General features: G+C 42.0%; 1 protein-coding gene across 2 annotated transcripts in view; it reads left to right on the plus strand.

Annotated features, from left to right (window-relative positions):
• Positions 1-19,717, plus strand: part of FAM120A (family with sequence similarity 120 member A) — a 96,309-nt gene that overhangs the window by 71,221 nt on the left and 5,371 nt on the right. For both annotated transcript variants that reach the window (XM_089678675.1, XM_089678676.1), the window contains exons 8-15: positions 2,841-2,928; positions 5,094-5,318; positions 7,853-8,027; positions 10,014-10,263; positions 12,273-12,387; positions 14,482-14,691; positions 15,395-15,578; positions 19,404-19,542. In XM_089678675.1, coding sequence (XP_089534801.1) covers positions 2,841-2,928; positions 5,094-5,318; positions 7,853-8,027; positions 10,014-10,263; positions 12,273-12,387; positions 14,482-14,691; positions 15,395-15,578; positions 19,404-19,542 — 1,386 coding nt within the window. The remainder of the gene's footprint in view (positions 1-2,840; positions 2,929-5,093; positions 5,319-7,852; positions 8,028-10,013; positions 10,264-12,272; positions 12,388-14,481; positions 14,692-15,394; positions 15,579-19,403; positions 19,543-19,717) is intronic.

Consider the following 19,717-nt stretch of genomic DNA (forward strand, 5'->3'; position numbering starts at 1 on the left):
TGGCCACAACGGTAGGCAAGGTGTTCTCACTGTCAGTGCGGTCAAATGCTGACACGTTTCGGGGACGAATCCCAGATCTATGATGAATGGAAAGTAGGAGCCTTGCTGTTGAGGCATCAACAGCAAGGCTCCTACTTTCCATTCATCATACATCTGCATCAGAGGCTGGACATCAGCTCTGAGGAAAGGGATTCGTCCCCGAAACGTGTCAGCCATTTGACCGCACTAACAGTGAGAACACCTTGCCTGCCGTTGTGGCCATTGTCATTTTTCTATGCTTTTTAGATACATGCTTCGTCTGTGAGTATGTTTTTATTATTCTTTCACTCCTACAATAAACCTTGGATAATGCACTAGGTGTGTGCGCCACCTGTTTTCTCTCTATCCAGTGGCTGATTTCCTCGTCTGAGGAGGGCTGCACCCCTGAAGCATTTCCTTTGGTTGTCGCTGTCCTGGTACCCTTGGCTTCCCTTTTGGCTGTGCATATCCTGAGGCGCTGGAGAGTACATACGATACCCTGTGGGGTTATGCCCATTGTGGAGGGTGAAGCCAGGAACGAGCCTGACCCCACCGCCTGCATTTAAGTTTCAGCGGTGAGTATATGGCAGAAGACCTTTAACATCTATGGCCAGGGTGTCTAGAACCCTCTGCTAATCGCTGCTTGAATCTGCATTTGCTTTTATGGTAGGCTGCCAGACCATAGCTTTCTGGACGAAGAGCATTCCTAGTTCCATGCTAACAAATTCCTCAGTCCACAGTCAGTTGGTCCTTTCACCTACGGTCTTACTGCATGAACGGCTTGGCGAACACACTTCACTTAATAAGATCTCCAGGATGAGTCTCCTCCCCATCCGTATTCACAGGGTAATTTGGCTTAAATGCTGTTGCTGAGCTTCCATGCTGGAAGTGTCTTCAGCCTTTGCTCCTTGAAGGGTACCTGTTTTGTACCTCATTTGATAGATACATCAGGGATATTAAAGGGGATAAAAGTACTGTTCTTCCCCAGAAAAAGAAGGCTTGCACCTCCACTAGTAGGACTTCTGCACCTGAGGCTAGCAAAAGTTATTTCACCCCTCTGTCTTCCAGTTCCTAATTCGAGGTAGGAATGTATTTTCTTAAGATGGTTCCAAAACCTTTTTTCCAGTGATGGGGAGCCCCAATATCTAAGAGTGGGTGGACATCATTCAGTCTTCTGGTCCCAGAAAATTTCAGACCCCTGAGTCCAGTGTGTCATTTTAAGGGGGCTTTGAACTGGAGTTTGGCAGTTTGCCTCATCCTCATGGGCAGATCTGCTGGCTGCTGTACAGCAGCTTTTTTATTAAGGGACCGTTGCCCAAGTTGAAAAACTTTCAAGGCTTCTACTTGAACTTTGTTATGGTTTCAAAACTAAATTAAGTCATTCCCACTCTGGATCTAAAGGCTCTCAACTTGTTCCTAGGGGTGCAAAAGTTCCACATGGAAACTATCATTGCTTCCCTTCTTCCAGGGTAGATTCAGGATACCTACTCCGCTCTTCATGATAGAAGTCCCAGGAAGACCTCAGTACTGAAAGATTTACTTTAAAAAAGCCTGGACTGGAGAATGCTAAAATACTTGTTAGGTTTTGTAAGTGTTAGCATCTCTGTTTACAGAAGAAAAGTTTTTTTTTTTTGTATTTTTGTATTTTTTTTAAAAAAGAACAGCAACCATAAAACATAGAGGCTCCATAATGTGTTGTTGTAGTACCTTTGTCATCAAGTTCTGTGAATCTTTTCAGGGCACTATATCAGTAAAATATCAAGACATTCTCGAGCAAAATAGCATGCCTGGTGTTGGAAGATCTGTGACATAAGACTGAGACAAAGCTTTCCAACAGGATAATAGCCCAAAACATACATCTGAAGCCTGGAACCCAGCAGGCTCAATGGGAAAAAAAAGGGGTTGCTGTTTTAACACAAAAGATGTTAGTACAGCAATCTCCCCTGCTGTGCTATTGTGTCCTGACAGGGGGACCATCCCCACCCGCTAGAACACAATGGTCAGCACTCGCAACCATTGACTGAGAGCGCTGATCAGATGTCGGTCGGCTGCTGGTTTTCCAGCATGCTTGTTCAACAGAAGCCATTCGTAAGATTGGCTTTTGTCTGATGGGCAGCTGTACACATGGGTCAAATGACGGCCACTTTCCACTGTGCTGGCTGATTTCGGCCGATATTTGGCCCTTTAGAGGGCTTTAGAGAAACTAAGTATGGTTGATTAGCAAACGTGGGTTTGTTTTGAAATCGCTATATTTGAATCCAATTGAACATATTTGGAATGGGCTAAAATTGGAGAAGGAGCCAATCAAACTGAAAACAGTAGTCATTTTCAGAGAGAGAGAGAGAGAGAGAGAGAGAGAGAGAGAGAGAGAGAGAGAGAGAGAGAGAGAGAGACCGACCTCCAGTTGACAAGAGTTGAATTTTTTTTTTTCTTGAGCTACAGAAAGTGATTGATTACAATTATTGTCTCCAAAAGGTGGGATGGAATTTGATCAGGAGTATTTATAATTTTGTCCATTTCATTTGTTTTGTTTATGACAATGTTAACCTAAAAAAGCAAATGCAAAGTGTCTGCTTTATGAACATTAAAATAAAGAATGGTCGGGTATCAGTAGTTTTCTGCAGACTATATGCCTTTGGTATAACACCCAAACTTTCGCTAAGAAAGAATAGAGAATCACAAGGTGACCAAACAAGGTTTTTGCTGGTCTTACCCTTAAAAAGTACATTTATATGTATTGCTTGCACAGTACTTGAACTGACTTTTTTTGGCTAGTCTGTTTCGATCTTTCAGATGCTAAATAGCTGCTTTTTTCTTTTCAGTCATGTCAGCGGGAATAAGCCTGGGTGGGAGAAAAAGGAAAAATCACCTGGTAAAACAAACAAGAAGGAAAATGCAGACCAAGTAAAGGTAATCAGTTCAGATCTATAAAATAAGTTATTCTCAAATGTGTGCTGTTCTCCTTAAATTTGGATGAATTACAGCAGTTTTATTTAAAAGAGGAGTATGGACTTTATATTACAAAAAAAAAATTACGCACCTATGTGGATGTAGCATCAGTGCAATGCTGCATCTGTCCCCTGCCAGCTCTGCAGTGAAAACTGAGCGATCAAACACCGCTGATAGCTCAGTTCTCCTCTGGGCTCTGAGTAGAGAGCCGTGACTGTCCGTCTCTGGCTCTCTGCACTGCTCCTCCAGCACTCACTAGGCTGCTGGGCTGTGGAGGGGCTGGGTGAGGCTGAGCCAAGTGCTAGTCCAGGCTTTTTTGAGTGAATTCCGAACATATGATCAGGATCTTTTCAGAGCTCAGCTCATTGACGCCAGCTGACAGTGGACGTTAGCCCACAGTTGTTCTTTATGGAGACTAGAAACACCCCCCCTCCCCGGAGTTGTCCACAGCCACCAAACATTTATCAGCCCTGTACCTGTATAAGGAATAGTTTGTTATAAAGTAAGCTGCCCCCTCCCGGGGATCTAGCAGCATTACCACTGCAGTCCCTGTGTACGAATGATTCCTGGAGTTCTACTTCACCCCTTCTTGGATCTCAGGGCCCTAAATGTATTTATTTAAGCCCAGAGATTCCACATGGAATTCACCAAGTTTGTCATGGCCTTTCCACCTTGATACTTTCAAGCTTCTGTGGACAATGTGCAACTGCATGTCATGTTTATTTTCAGAACATCGGCGATTCCTTTGTTTTGATGTAAGTCCCCAGTACTTCAGTTTGTGGTGCTGTCATTCAGCCTAGCTTCTGCATCTCGGTTATTCACCAAGATGTTGGTTTCTTTGCTAGCCCTGCTGAGCTCCCAGAGTATCCCCATTGGGGTAAATCTGAACAGCCTCTTGTTGAGGTAAAAGTTAATGCAGGTTCTGGCAGACAGTGTAGTTTTAAACTGCCCAGACCTTGCAAAGGTTTGGCTGGGTGCCGAAACTTCAGAAGTCAGCCCTGGAACTGACTTATTGGTTGGAATATCTGGGTCTACTTCTGGACACAGCTTACGCCGGCATTTCTCTTCCCCAGGAAAGACTTCAATCTCCAGATCCAGACTCTTTAGTTCAGCAATCAGCCAACTCTTCGCTTCTGCAAGGGAGTTCTGGGACTTATGGTAGCCTCTTTCGAGGCAGTCCCATTTGCTCTTTTCATGCAAGACCCCTACAACACAATATTCTGTTGTCGAGGAACAAGTCAATCCAGTCCTTGGACAGACTCCTTCATCTGACACCAAGGACTAGACTGTCCCTGGCCTGGTGGTTCAGGAATCCTGTTTTGGAGTTTTTTGGTAACTGCAAACTTCTGAGTCTACTTGGGTTCTGTGTGGGCGGTTTTCCCCTGCATACAGAACACAGGGACTGCTTGCTCAGCACTGCCACCATTCTTAGAATGCTTTTATTCTTTACAGTAACACAAGGCGTTCTTTACGTGTGGCCTTGGGGAAGTTTATTTCATGTTCTGGTTACAACTCTTATCACCTGAGCAGAAAGTAGAGTCTCCAGCAAGGAAAAGACTGTATTAAACAGCTAGCAGGGGTTCTAGTCTTCCTGCTCTAAAAGATAGTTTGTATTCTGTATCTCTCCCACAGGGACAGGAAGCAAATCAAAATCCATCTAACTGGGCTGAAAACCGCATTAAAAACTCAGAGGTTCTAACCTGTCTGATATGTAGCCAAAGTTAGAAAAATGGAGCATGACATCACTATTAATGACACTAATGTATGAATATTTGTGCTCTGAGAGCCCCAGAAGGAATTTGGATGCAGAAGAATCCTTGGTAGTTTTGTCCATGGGCGTCTATACATATATCATAGAGCTTACTAAATAGAATAAAGTATCACTGGACACATAAGCAAGCCTTCCTGAATCCATTGTATAAGTAATATTTATATTTGGGCCTAAAATATACCATCAAGGCCATGTTCATAAACGATTTGAGTCTATTTTCCTTCTATGTTTGATCTCATAGCACCTATGAACTTGCACTGGCTACAGATTAGTTTTCTGTTAAAAATAAATTGTGTGGACCGACTGATTTCAAAGAGTGGCTGTTCAATATTTATCTTATCTGCATTCATTACAGACTGACGGCTCCTCAGCTACCACATCAGGAACCAAGGCAACTGAGAAGAAAAGCAACCAGGGGGGTGGTCTGCAGATTCCATGTCTTCTGTCCATGCCCACCAGGAATCACATGGACATCACAACTCCTCCATTGCCTCCTGTAGCACCTGAAGTATTAAGAGTAGCTGAACATCGCCACAAGAAGGGCTTAATGTACCCTTACATCTTTCATGTACTCACAAAGGTAAGTCTAACCCTGGCTACTACTTTTACCTGTTTCTGAGTTTACAGTTTTCCTGATTAGATTGATGCTGCATCATTCAAATCAAATGGTTCTGTTAACTTTGAGCATTATAGTTTTCCCCTGTCCGCAAAAACTGTGCAGAGGGATCCTCCAATAAGCAAAACATTCCCGGGGGAGCAGCAATTACCAAACCACTAGTGACCGATAATGCTCAGAAGAGGAAAGAGTGGTGCAACTCCCATAAATCATGGACTATCGTTCAATAGAAGACTGTAATATGGTCTGATGAATTAAGCCTCACACTGTTCCCAACCACCGGACCTGTTTACGTGTGGCAAACAACGTCCCAAGCTTATGACCAGGGCTGTCTTGTTCCAACGGTAATGCATGGTGTCGGCACAATCATGGTTTGGGCAGCCATAATTTGGTATTCAGCAGGCCCCATCATTGCCTTGAAAGGTAGAGTTACTGCCAGTGACTGTGTACATAGTTGGCTGACTATGGCACATGGTTTCCCAAAGATCAAGATGATAATGTATTGATTTACTGGTGTTTTCAAATTGTGGTTTGACAGGCATGCAGATGGACTCGCACCGTTCCTGCGTGCCGCAGTTGCATGACCTCAATATCATAGAGCCACTGTGGTCTGTTTTGGAGAACGAGGTTCGGGCTTGTTTTCAGCCTCCAGCATCTCTGTGAGAACTGGAATTATTTTTGCATGAAGAGTGGTATCAGATTTCATTATGCTGCATTGTGGGGGTCAGGAGGGAATGCCCACTTATGCCGCATGCTCACAAGTACTCAGTTTTTACAGGACCACTCCAGTCTGTCAGGTGCCTTTTGTAAGTGCAGAATCACTTGATGCACACAGATTTGCACACAGATAAAATTATGTATATGTATATGATGGCATTTTCATCTGCCAAAGGATTTGTTTTTGTCAATCCAGTCTTGAGCTTTACACAGCTATGCCCCAGAACACAGTCTTTCTGTGCGGATTAGAGGACTTGATCTTCTCTGCTGTAGTTTCATTTTTATATACAGCTTGTTCACAAAATGTCCATTGAACTGTTTTTATCACCCTATTGGTAGGGTGTGAACAGTTGTAGTGTCCTGATTCCTGTGTAGTGGTGTACAAACCCCCCCCCCCCCCCCCCCAACTCTATAGACATGGTTTAAGCAAGGTCTTATTTATCGTCGTCGTCCCCCCACCCTGGAACCAGACTGTGAAAGGATAGGCAGCATCATGATGAGCTTATCTCTCTGTCTTGCAGTGGACTGCAAAAAGCTGCTACTATTGAAATTTAGCTATTTGCACTGCTTATATATTTAAAACAAACATTTTTGATGACATATTAATGCTTACAGAGCTGTATTAAAAGAGAAGTATGGACTTAAAAAAAAAATCATACTTAGCTAGGTGGATGCAGCATCAATCCCTCGCCTGCTCTGGAGTGAGAACTGAGCGATCAAAGACCACTGATTGCTTAGTTCTCCCCCTCCACTCTTGTAACTGTTAGTCTCCGACTCCCTGCTCTGCCCCTCCAGTGCTCACTGGAGCCCTGGCCTGTAGAGGGGGCAAGAGGGGATGTCTCAGGCTCTTGGTTGATCGCTGAGAGGCTGAGCCAGGTGCTGGTCCAGGCTTCAAGGTGGATCCTGACCATATGGTCCGGGATCTTTAAGAGCCTGGATCGGCTGAGTGATGTCAGCCGACAGAGTTGGCTTAATGTGTTTTTTTTGTTTTTTTTTTTGCCTCATGGAGGCAGCAGAATAGCCCAAATTTACAAGAATTGGTGTATTCCTGTGTAAGACCTCAAGAAATTTTGTTTCCGGAAACTACAAAAGTCTTATTTAATTCCATTTTGGATAGAGTAGGGGGTGTTAAAAAACCCCTGTCAGATATAACACCAAACTTAGGTAAATCTCCTCTTAGGTGTTACCGCAACCTTGTCTGCAGTGGAATATTTCTTTATTCCAGGTCTAGGGGCAACTCAAAGTTTTAGATTTTTCCCTCTCATTCAAACTCAGTAACAGTGGCCACCAGGACAAATAGAGTGGATCTCCTTAGCCAGGACATAGACAGCATTCAAAACCGGACAGGTTCTAATTCTTCCTTTTTTCTTTTTTTTTTGTGTAGTTTTACCAGAAAGACCTACTTTACCTTGCAGAGTACTTTATAAGGTTACACTACTGCAACAGTTCAACATATACTTGTCCCACACAACATATAATGCTGAAATTAACATTTTGACTTTAGATATATTTTAAATAGGTTTCTTGCATAGTTTTTTTTTTTTTCTTAACTTGCATTTGACTTGATATGGATGATAGCCCTGAAACTGTTAAACATTTACTGGTTTCCAATTGTTCCACGTTTATCACCCAGTTCCTCTCAGGTTGGACTTCTACTTTTTTTTATTGCTTGTCATCCTTTTTCACATATAAAATGACTGTGCTAATATTGTTCTTCTTTGTTGTAGAATGTATTTTATTTGGTGTGTCAATTTAATCTTGTTAATAATGTATTTAATTAGGGAGAGATAAAAATTCCGGTTACCATTGAAGATGAAGTGAACAAGGACCTTCCCCCAGCTGCTATCCTCTACAGACCGGTGCGCCAGTATGTCTATGGGGTCCTGTTCAGCCTGGCAGAGAGCAGGAAGAAAGCGGAGCGACTTGCTTTTAGAAAGAACAGGATGCCCCCAGAACGTAAGTCAGCTTATGGTCTCTTTTTCTTTTCCCCTCCATTTCCTGACCACTTTACCTAAAAAGACACTTTAGGCATCCTCCCACCTAAAATGGCATGAAATAGAAGGTTTTAGACCGCTGCGCAGCAACGGTGAAAGGACTGATGCAAGGCTGATATATAACTTAGTATATGTAGACCCGAACAATGAGCTTCTGTTATTGCTCCATTTTGGTCTGGTAAATATACCAGTAAAAGCATTTGTTACATCCTTTAAGTGCACATAAAATGTTGATCTTTTCAGAAATTCATTTGTCATGTGTCTGCTGAATACTTTCTATGTTATCTCAGACTATTTAGCTCACCTATTTCTTATCTTGGAGACTACAATTCAATATGTTCTTATACTTTAGTGGGCAAAGATGGTGGAATGAACTTGGTAGTATTATAAGAAAACTAGGCAGGGCTGACATTACTCAGTCCACAGAAATGCTGCTTGACATCAGTCCACAATAGGAAAGCAAAAGGAATAAAACATGGAGAAAGGTGCATGTATTGTAGACATGTACTGCATATGTTTTTTCTTTTGTTTTTTGCCTTGGCATAAGCTCTAAAATATATTAGGATTTGTTACTGCCCTTGTTGGTTCATAATTAAAAGGTTAAGTTACTGAGTAGTTTAAATAACATGTTTAACACCTGCTATTATCATTGTTAACCAGAAACGATTTTTCTGTGTATCTCTGTTCTGGTTATATTGTAATTAAGGGCTCAGCTGCTGCTAACATTGAGGCTCCCTGCTGCTCACTCATGCTATCCCATGTCCATAAGAATAGCTAAGTGGCCAATAGTGGCTCTCTCATTGGACTAGATGATTGTGAGTGGGGCTTTGCTTCAGGGGTGAGGCTTAGCCATGAAATGAAGTTGGGCTCCCTCAGAAAAGGCTGGTACTCAATGGCCTTACAGAAACCAGCCAATATTCTTCCAATGTGTACAGCAGCCTGTCTGACACAAGCCAGTCTAATTTCTGGCAAAACCAGCATTCAATCGTCACTGGCAGCCAATGGCTATGAGAGCTGATCAGTGTATTCTGGTGGGGGAGCAGCCCCCTTGTCAGAACACAATAGCACAGCAGGGGAGATTGCTGCACTAACATTACATAGTTAGTACAGCGACCTCTCAGGTTTTTTTTTTTTGTCGTTCAGCCCACTTAGTTAAACGAAAAAACTTATTGTGTGTTCCTAGCATTAGGAAGTATTAGCAGGAAACCATGAAAATGAAAGACTGTAGCCTTTTAACAGATTGTCATCTTTGGTAGCCATGCCTGCTTTCACTGTGTAAAGATGGTTAATGAAGCACTGATAAATCTGCATTTAAAAATAAAATTATGGCTACCAATTATAGAATACAATATCTCTCACCTAAAGACTGAAGCATGAGAAAGACCCGGCCCAATGGCTCTTGACACCTCTCTTCCTTTTTTTTTTTGTTTTCTCCCCCTTTTTTCTCAGTTTATTCTTGACAATTTTAATTGTTATGAAATCAGTTGTTCACGAATTGTTACTTTCTATAACATACGGTTTGTATGAATATCAATTGCTTTGAGCTCTCCTTCTACCCGGTTTAGGTTGGGGGGAGGTAGGGAATGTTTTACATAGTCCACTGCTTAATGCCCTTACCATCTAAGCTGTGATATGATGTCCATTACTGTTGTTTTCATTATAAACAAATTGAAATAAAAAAAAATAAAAAAATATTATTATTATTATGACAGTTCATATGTTGTACCAGGGGCGGACTGACCATTTGGAAACTTGGGCACTGCCCGAGGGCCCTGGGTCAGTAGGGGACCCCATGAGATGCCCCTGGTACCTTTTTCATAGGCTTTTTTGAGTTTGGGCAAGGACACAGGGGCCCCATGATCCCCTATTGCCCGGGGGCCCCATGAGTTGTCAGTCCTCCCCTGTGTTGTACCCATTGTTCATTTTGGCATTTTATTTTGTCATACAGATTACCCAGTCATTATTAAGGAGTGGGCAGCTTATAAAGGAAAGTCCCCTCAGACACCAGAGCTAGTGGAAGCCCTTGCCTTCAGGGAATGGACCTGTCCTAATCTAAAGAAGCTGTGGTTGGGCAAAGCAGTTGAAGACAAGAACCGAAGGATGAGAGCTTTTCTGGCCTGTATGAGATCTGACACACCAGCCATGCTTAACCCTGCTAATGTGCCCACTCACCTTATGGTGCTTTGTTGTGTATTACGGTGAGTGAGTGCCATGTATTCCTTACAATGATGCATATGGTGTATGTGTAATAAGAAAATGGTTATTCATTGGTATTGCCATGGCTGCTGTAGAATATGGATGAACCCACCTGGAGTAAAGCTTTTCTTTCTCATCTACTTGAGGATTGTTCAGAAGTGTGCAGCAATTGGAAAAACACCCATCTCCGCACACAGTAAACCATTGTTTTCTATGTGCTTTCTTCACAGTGGAACACAGGTGGCAGTGGTGGAAAATTACTGTGTGGGAAAAAATGCAACTTGTCCACATTTTCCACTCTGCAGCCATCTCTCATCTTTTGTGTTTCTATGCATGGAAATTAATGCAGCTTCCCTATGACATTTCAATACATTTAAAAAAAAAAAAAAAAAAAGGTAAATAATGCCTTGCATTGTAAAAATGCAAGGCACTGCCCCTCAAAGCCCATCTAAGAAGGACACCAAGCTGCACAGGAAAACAATGTTTTCCTGTGTGGTTGGTGAGAACCAGCCTGAGAGACGCAGGAAATCATTATTTGTTGGGTTATACTGCTGCCTGCAAGAGTTGTCAAACTAAAAAGAAATTGTGGGCCGGCCCTGGATAACTCCCTACAACCCAGCATGCCAATTTTTTTTTCAGTCCGCTGCACTGGGTGCCCCCTGCTTTAAGTGATACTAAACCTCAAAATACTTTTTACCTTAATGCATTGCTTGTTTGTTCCCTGTGTGAAGAAGTGAGGGGAGAAGAGATCAGCACTGTGCATGGCTGCATCTCTCTTCGCCCCTTGCTTCCTCTTCACACAAGGACTCGAACAGCAGCAGGAGCTATTGGTTCTTGCTGTTGTCAATCAACTGTGGTGAAGAGGAAGGGGGGGGGGGGGCAAGTCCTGTTGTGTGTATCTGTGTAGCGCAGCTCCATAGACAAACAGGTCACGAGCGAGCATGCAGCATTTGTGCCCATAGCAAACTGCTAGAAGAAGAGGAGGAGCCGGGATCTCCAGCAGGGGACCTGAGAAGAGGAGGATCGGAGGAGTATAACATGATTTTTTTTTTTTACTTTAAGAAAAACTTTTTTTGCCTTTAACACTTTAAGCTGGCAATACACTAGTAGAATTGTTTTTTGAAAATGTCCATGTTAAGAGCATTCATTCGATTTTCTATTAGTGGGTTTTCAACTCAAGTAACGAAAATTTGAAGGAGTAGGAAGGGAGTTTTTTTCTTGAACAGAAAGTCCCTATCATTTTGTTTCAACATTTAGTTGCAACATGCTGGAATGGCTACACACTTTTTCTTTTCTACTTTTATGTAGAGCTATAAGAGATGTAGGGGCCCTGTAACGCGGTAGTGTTTTCAAACTGATGCAGGGGCCATCATTTTAAATGGAGATAGTAGTTAAGTTGTTTATGATATAAAGGAAACCGTCCCAAAATAAGCATCAGGATTCAAATATTGGAGCTGCCACTGCTGACACAAAGGTTCATGCACGGGGACAAATGCGGTTTGTACAGGTGTGTTTTTGCATATTGTTTACTTAAAGCAGCTCTCTCACTTCCCTTGAAAAATCTAAGTACTTGCTTCCTGTGGACTGTGAATGCATACAGTATGTTTCTGGTGGGTGGTGAATCCAAATGTCTCTGAACACTGCAACCTCTGGCAAGTATTCAATATTTAACACTTGTGAGTCTCAAAATGCCTACATTTCCCCATCATGTGCCTTGGTTCTTTCAGCCAACCCCTACATCACTGCTGAGTCCTGTTTGGACATAGGGGTTGGAGGAAGGTAACTTGCACGAGATGCAGGCATTTAACACTTCCAGAAGTGAGTTGATTGTTGAAGACTTTCCATCTCTGAAAGACAAAGATGTTCATGCTCACCACACACCAGTAAGTATGTACAGTCTTCTTGCAGGAACCCAGTGTTTAGATTTTTTTAGAGTAAGCAACTGAGTCACTTTATTATCATGCATGTTGTGTTTTTTAGCATGAGGTTAACAAACACATTTGTTTTGCAGTTATATGGTGCAGTGGCCAGGTATCAGAATACTTCGGCGCCAGGAGCTTGATGCCTTCCTCTCTCAGGCACTGTCACCCAAACTCTATGAGCCTGACCAACTCCAGGAACTCAAGGTACGGATTATTACATGTTATTGTGCAGCCCCCCAGTATAAATGTGTCAGTCTAAATGCTTTCATCTCAAAGTCCTGCCTAAGGCTGGCCATACATTAAACAATTTTCTTTCCTTCAACAATGGGTTGAATGTGTTGATGGGGGAATCCCTTCCACTGCTATATTGTATTCTGACAGCTGGAGATTTCCCCACTGTCAAAGTACAATGTTTACTGTTGGGTCAGAAAACCGAAAATTGTGTCCTCAAGACCAAAAGCAAGAAAGAAACGGGAAAAAACCCCCCCACAATATAATATAAATTACGAGGGAACTGTCGGTACATAGATATATATATCTATATATAGATAGATATGAAAGAAAAAAGTGTAAAAACTAGATTGAAGCTCAGCCTCAATATATTATGATGTAATGTATCTCTAAGTAGATATATGTAAGAGACCCAGTAAATAGCCTGACATTTGTAGTCATAGAAGAAAAATGTGACTTTATTGAAAGCCTAGAACATACAAAAACCCACTGTCTAATAAAATCATAATTGGCCGACTATTGAAAACCCAACCAATGGTACGTATCAAAATATTTACAAATATTAACAAATCTGAAACTATATTCACATAACGTAAACCTCTCCTCCATATAGGTGTTTGAAAATGGGCCACTGCATATGGCTAAGTATCATTCAGAGTCCATGAATACAATCCTTTAATGGAATATATTGTGGGGCCTACATGTCTAAATATTCAGAATTCATGGAGAAATCCTCTAATGGAACGTATTATTGGCCAACCCATATATAGACAGTGTAGATAGGCCACTGCATGTGGCTAGATATCATTCAAAGTCCATGGAGATGTCCTCAAATATTATATATTGTAAAGCCAACCCACATTGAGCAGTATAGAACCAGAATGAGTTATGGCACATACCAGACATCACTGCAAGACTCCCAGGGAGGGATGCCCATATCATCGCATATAGCCTTTATGTAGCTTGTAACATGGCACCTTGTACCCTCCCCTGTTGGCAATTAGATCCTCATAGGAAAATTCCTGCAACTATATAACAAAAAACTTGTAATTGCCTAATAGGGGAGCAAGCAGTTGATCAAAGTTCCAAGCCATATAACACTCAGATGGAATAATACTTAGCTGTCTGTGTGGGTCTTGTTAGGTCCAGACTGTTCTCATAGAAGTTGGTGGTTTGTAGGTCCGTGTCCAAAGGAACCATGGACTCTTATGTATATGGAGGAGATAAGGAGGGAGGGATCCCAAAAGCTGACCTTATGGGAGCAAGGCCGGAAGTCTGGCCAGTTTCGCCGGTCACGCTTCACAGGCAAATGTCACCAATGCACGATTACTGTTGCTGGCTACAGGCAGCAGCAATAGTCGTACAATAAAAACTTGACAGGCTGGATCTACTTCAGCGCAACTAGCCTGCCCATTGATGGATCAAAATTCGTCCAGTTCCTTCTTTAATCTGGATGAGTTTTATGCATCTATGGCATCTTAAGAGCAAGTGTGTTGAAATCTTTCATTGTTAGCCAGAATACCCCCTTCTCCCAACTCTATTCTCAGTTTTGAAGCGATTGAAAAGTTTGTACTGTTTTTCAACCCTTTTATCCTTCTTTATTGAATCTGTATACTGCTGATCTGCAGCCTGTTTGGATCCACTTCCTGACTACATAAATGCACACACCCCAGAAATGACTGCCTGCAACTTCTCAGGGTTGTTTCCTAATGTTGAGAACAATGGACGATGCGTACTGAATGTGGCATAAAAAGTCCAATTGTATTTTCCAATGGTAGCCCTGTAACAGGATAACAATGCAAGGGCAAAACTGAGAAATGTAGACAGAGCATTCCTATAAAAACACTTGCCTGAACAAGGACCATCATGGCAGGATCACCAGCTATGAGCTTAATGAATGCTGCTGAATTGAAAGTTAATTTCAGTATTTTTAAATTGGATTAACATGTAAAAGATTGAGTTTCGTAATCAGATTTGCATAAACTTTTAAAAACATAAATTGTATTAATGAAGAAACATTTCTCGTTATAAGACTCACAATTCTAACATAGAACTTGTGGTTTTTAGATCGAAAATTTGGACCCTAGAGGAATTCAGCTGTCTGCCTTGTTCATGAGCGGAGTGGACATGGCGCTGCTGGCCAATGATGCCTGTGGACAGCCTATCCCCTGGGAACACTGCTGCCCTTGGATGTATTTTGATGGAAAATTGTTGCAGTTCAAGTACATTAAAGCTACCAGGGAAAAAGCCTCACTAATCGACCTCTGCGATGGTCAGGTATGTGACCAGAGCACCAGGTAAGTCAGTAGTGTTCATTTTCCATACCTTGACATTTTCTATTTAAAATCTAGAACCCCTTCTTGCTTGAAACCCCTTCAGGTAGTGGCATAGAGAGCCCAAGTACAGAGAATAACAACTAGGTGGATGGATGGTTTAACTGCAGAGTTTAAAACCGTGGATTTACAATAGCCATAGTACCACTCATGAAATTAAATTCTTACAGAAAAGAATGCCTGGGCTGCCATTGCTGACCACCTGCGATACTCTGTTTGGCTCTTTTTTGGCTTCGGTATTTTTCTAAGTCACTGACCCAGAACAAGATCCTGGGCATGTGATTCCACTGGTCATACAGTGATCATAGGGACTGGCAGAGACAGTCGTACAGCCATGTTAATTAGAAATGTTATCTGTCAGCTGTAAGAGTTTTCTGTGCCTTATACATGAGAGGTGGTATTTGACAGATTAGGCAACCTTTGTATGAAGCCTTGGGATGGGCGACTTTATATCTCGGCAGGGTACAGTAGATATACTTGTACTGCAAAGCATGTTGATAGATTTAATTTTAGGGTTTGTTTCTGACATTGCAGACTGCTTGTATGATTAACTGACATCAAGCATTGTGAGCAAAACGTTTAAACCTTTGTGTACTGTTGTGACCTACTGATCCCTTCTAATTCATTATTATCTTTGTTTGGCTCAGGCAGAACAAGCTGCCAAAGTAGACAAAATGAGACAAAGTATCCTGGAAGGGCTACACTTTACAAGACAAAGCCACCCACTGCCATTCCCGCCTCCACCCGCCATGCCTTTTTACCCTGCTGCTGTGTACCCGCGACCCTTTGGACCAATGCCTCCACCTCCAGGTAGAGGAAGAGGATTCTCTGGTAAGTGTTAACAGCTTTCTGCTTAATTTGTATTGCTGGGACATGGTTCCATTAAATTTATTGTGACATTCTTTTCATCGTGTTTTTAAAATGTAATATGTGACCAGGGGCGGACTGACCATTTGAAAACTCGGGCACTGCCCGAGGGCCCGGGGTCAGTAGGGGGGGGCCCATGAGATGCCCCTGGTACCTTTTTTCCATAGGCTTTTTTGAGTTTGGGCAAGGACACAGGGGCCCCATGATCCCCTATTGCCCGGGGGCCCCGTGAGTTCTCATTCCGCCCCTGTATGTGACTACTGAGAAATGCTTATGTGTAAATCTTTGTCCACCGCCTGCCTTCCCTTCACGTTGAGCACTAAAGGGTAAAGCAGGTGACATTTAAAGAGCCAAATGCCAGGCAAAGCTCCTACACTTTCAGGTTAGAGCTTGTCTTTAAGTCCTGTCCCCCACATTCCTATTCACCATTGTGCTATTATGGGCTGACTCACAGGCCAGTAGGAGGGAGGAAGTGCTTGAACCTTATCATTCAAATCAGCCAGGAATTGAGATTTGAACTTTCTATGAGTGCAGGAAGCTAACCTGATCTCGTTCTCGCTTGCGTGGTCTTGTTCTTGCTCTCCCACTCTTGTTCTTGCTCACGCTCTCGTCCTCGCTCACGCTCTCGTTCTCGCTCACGCTCTCGTTCTCGCTCACGCTCTCGCTCACGCTTTCGTTCTCGCTCACGTTCTCGCTCACGCTCACGTTCTCGCTCACGCTCACGTTCTCGCTCACGCTCACGTTTTCGCTCACGCTCTCGTTCTCGCTCACGCTCTCGTTCTCGCTCACGCTCACGTTCTCGCTCACGCTCACGTTCTCGCTCACGCTCACGTTTTCGCTCACGCTCTCGTTCTCGCTCACGCTCTCGTTCTCGCTCACGCTCTCGTTCTCGCTCTCGTTCTCGCTCACGTTCTCGTTCTCGCTCACGTTCTCGCTCTCGTTCTGGCTCACGCTCTCGTTCTGGCTCACGCTCTCGTTCTCGCTCTCGTTTTCTCTCACTCTCTCTTGCAAGAGAGAGATCAGGTCTATTCATTAGCAAGTACTGAGAGCCGGCTGAAAAATCAGTTAATTCATGTGCTCTCTATTAAGTACTGCATCAGCACAGGTACCTGCAGAACCAATTCTGAAGTGTGTGTGAAAAAAAAAACAAAACAACAAACCTTGTCACATGAAAAAAACGGTTACATCTGAGAGCAATGAACCACCAACCAACAGTCCATCTAGTTCAACCATAAAAGGGAAGGAAAATAAAGTTATAGTTCTATACTCAGTTGATCAAGAGGAAGGCAAAAAAAAACCAGCAAAGCATGATCCAATTTGCTCCTGCAGGGGAAAAAAGTCCCACTTGATCCCTCAAAAGGCAAACTGATATTCCCTGGATCAACTTTATCTATAATTGTTAGTATCCAGTTACAGTATATTATGTGTATCTAAGAAAGAATCCAGGCTTTTTTTTTAAAAGCAATCCAATGAGCTGGTCAGAGCCAACTCTTGAGGGAGTCTATTCCACATTTTCACAGCTCTCACTGTGAAGAAACCTTTCCGTATTTGGAAATTAAATTTCTTTTCCTTAAGACGTAAAGAGTGCTCCCTTGTCCTCTGTGATGACCTCAGGGTGAATAGCTCTATATTGAGTTCACTATATGAACCACTGATATATTTATACATGTTGATCATATCCCCCCTTAATCTCCTCTTCTCAAGAGAGAATAAATTCAGTTCCTCTAATCTTTCCTCATAGCTGAACTCCTCCATGCCTCTTATCAGTTTGGTTGTCCTTCTCTGTACTTTCTCTAGTTCCCCAATGTTCTTTATGTGAATTGGTGCCCAAAACTGAACTGCATATTCCAGATGAGGTCTTACTAATGATTTGTACCGGGGTAATATGATATCTCTCTCTGGAGTCTATACCTCTTTTCATACAAGAGAGGATTTTGCTCGCTTTGGAAACCGCAGCTTGGCATTGCATGCCATTATTAAGCTTGTGATCTACCAGAAATCCCAGATCCTTCTCCACCATTGATTCCCTCAGTTGTACTCCTAGTATGTATAATGCATCAATATTCTTACCCCCCCAAGTGCAAAACCTTACATTTATCAACATTAATCACTTGCCCTCCAGAGGATTTACCCCCCTTCCTGACAAGGCAATTTTTTGCGATACATCACTGTGTTACTTTAACTGACAATTGCGTGGTCATGCAACGCTGCACCCAAATTAAATTTACATTCTTTTTTTTCCCCCCACAAATAGAGCTTTCTTTCGGTAGTATTTGATCGCCTGTGCGTTTATTTTTTGTGCTATTGAAAAAAAAAAACGACCGACAATTGTGAAAAAAAATATATATTTTTTTACTTTTTGCTATTAAATATGATCAGTAAAAAATTTTTAAAAAATCAAATTTAGTCACAAATTTAGGCCAAAATGTATTCTATTCTATAAAATAAAAAAGAAATCCCAATACGTTTAAATTAATTCTTTTATGTGAAAGTTATAGCGTTTACAAAAGGCGGTATATACTGGAATTTATTTATTTTTATTAGTAATGGTGGCGATCAGCGACTTATAGCGGGACTGCGGCAGGCATCCTGGCACTGAGGGAAACTGACTTGGTGTCATTGACATCCCCAGTGACAAAATAGTGTGTGTGTGTAATTTTGCACACCCCTGCCACCCTGTAGCAGTATTTCTGGTATAGGGCGGTGCGGAAGTGGTTAAACCTGATTTGCCACTCAGTTGCCCAATTAAACAGTGCATTGAGGTCGGCCAGTAAGTTGGCGTCATCTGCAAACACTGAAATGGTATGTTTAATCCCAGACCCTATATCATTTATAAATATATTAAAAAGTAAGAGTCCCAACACTGAGCCTTGGGATACAGCCTAACAACCCTAGACCATTCAGAGTATGAATCATTAACCACTACTCTCTGAATTCGGTCTATAGACTTTACCTTGAACATTAGCCGTGTGTGGGGAATGGTGTCAAACATTTTTTAAAATCCAAGTATACGATATCCACTGCCACCCCTCAAGGTTTTGCTCACCTCCTCCTAAAAAGAAATCAGATTCGTTTGTCAACTTCCGTCTTTCATGAATCCATGCTGTCTGTGGCCTAAAATATTTTTTTCCAGCAAGAACTCATCTATGTGGTCGTTTATTAAACTCTCCAGTATCCTCCCAACTATAGAAGTTAAACTAACAGGTCTACAGTTGCTTGGTAAAGACTTTGATCCCTTTTTAAATATAGGCACCACATTGACACTACGCCAGTCCGGTGGTACTATGGTACATTTATTCATTACTGCTGTGTTCAGCCCCAATGTTAATTTTGATGTCAATTTTCGATTTAGCTTTGGTCATAGTTTGTTGACTGAAATTACATTTTTATTTTAATTGTATTCTAGTCATCTGGATTGTTTTAGTTTTAGTCGTATTTTAGTTGTTTAAAATCTAATGGGTTTCATAAATTGTAATGCATTATTTAAGCTTTTTTTCTAGAATTTCCAAACTCGTATACTCCTGGAGTAAAAATGAATCTAATAACATGTTATTATTTATGGTATTCAGTTTTGAACAAAGCACACAGACACTGATTTAGCTATTATTTAACATCTTTATAAGTAAAATGTCTTTCATTCCATTTTCATTCATTGACGAAAATTGAAATTGATTTTCGTCATAGTTTTCGTCAAAAAGCAAGACACAAATATTTTTGTTGACTTAAATTAACACTGTTCACCATACAGGTCTATCTGTTTCTGAATTTGTTGTATTTGATTTCTCTAAGGTGTCCAGCCCATGCCTTCTCAGGGAGGGAAGCTTGAAATAGCTGGAACTGTGGTTGGCCAGTGGGCTGGGACTAGACGTGGACGTGGCAGAGGACAGTTTCCACTTCAGGTGGTTTCTGTTGGTGGACCAACTAGAGGGTATGTATAGCAAGTCTTCTCTGCACCCTCACAGTACAAGTGTATATCATTCAGTCTGTAATAGTACTCAGCCATGTTAACTGTACTGTAGAGTACAGTTACTTAGTAAGGGAATTGACAAAGTGCAGACACACCCACTCCAGCCTTCACCTAACCTTCCCTTTCACTGGTCTTA

This window comes from Staurois parvus, unplaced genomic scaffold (genome assembly GCF_062004578.1).
Source record: "Staurois parvus isolate SC_StPar_1 unplaced genomic scaffold, SC_StPar_1.0 ptg000209l, whole genome shotgun sequence".
Taxonomy (NCBI): domain Eukaryota; kingdom Metazoa; phylum Chordata; class Amphibia; order Anura; family Ranidae; genus Staurois; species Staurois parvus.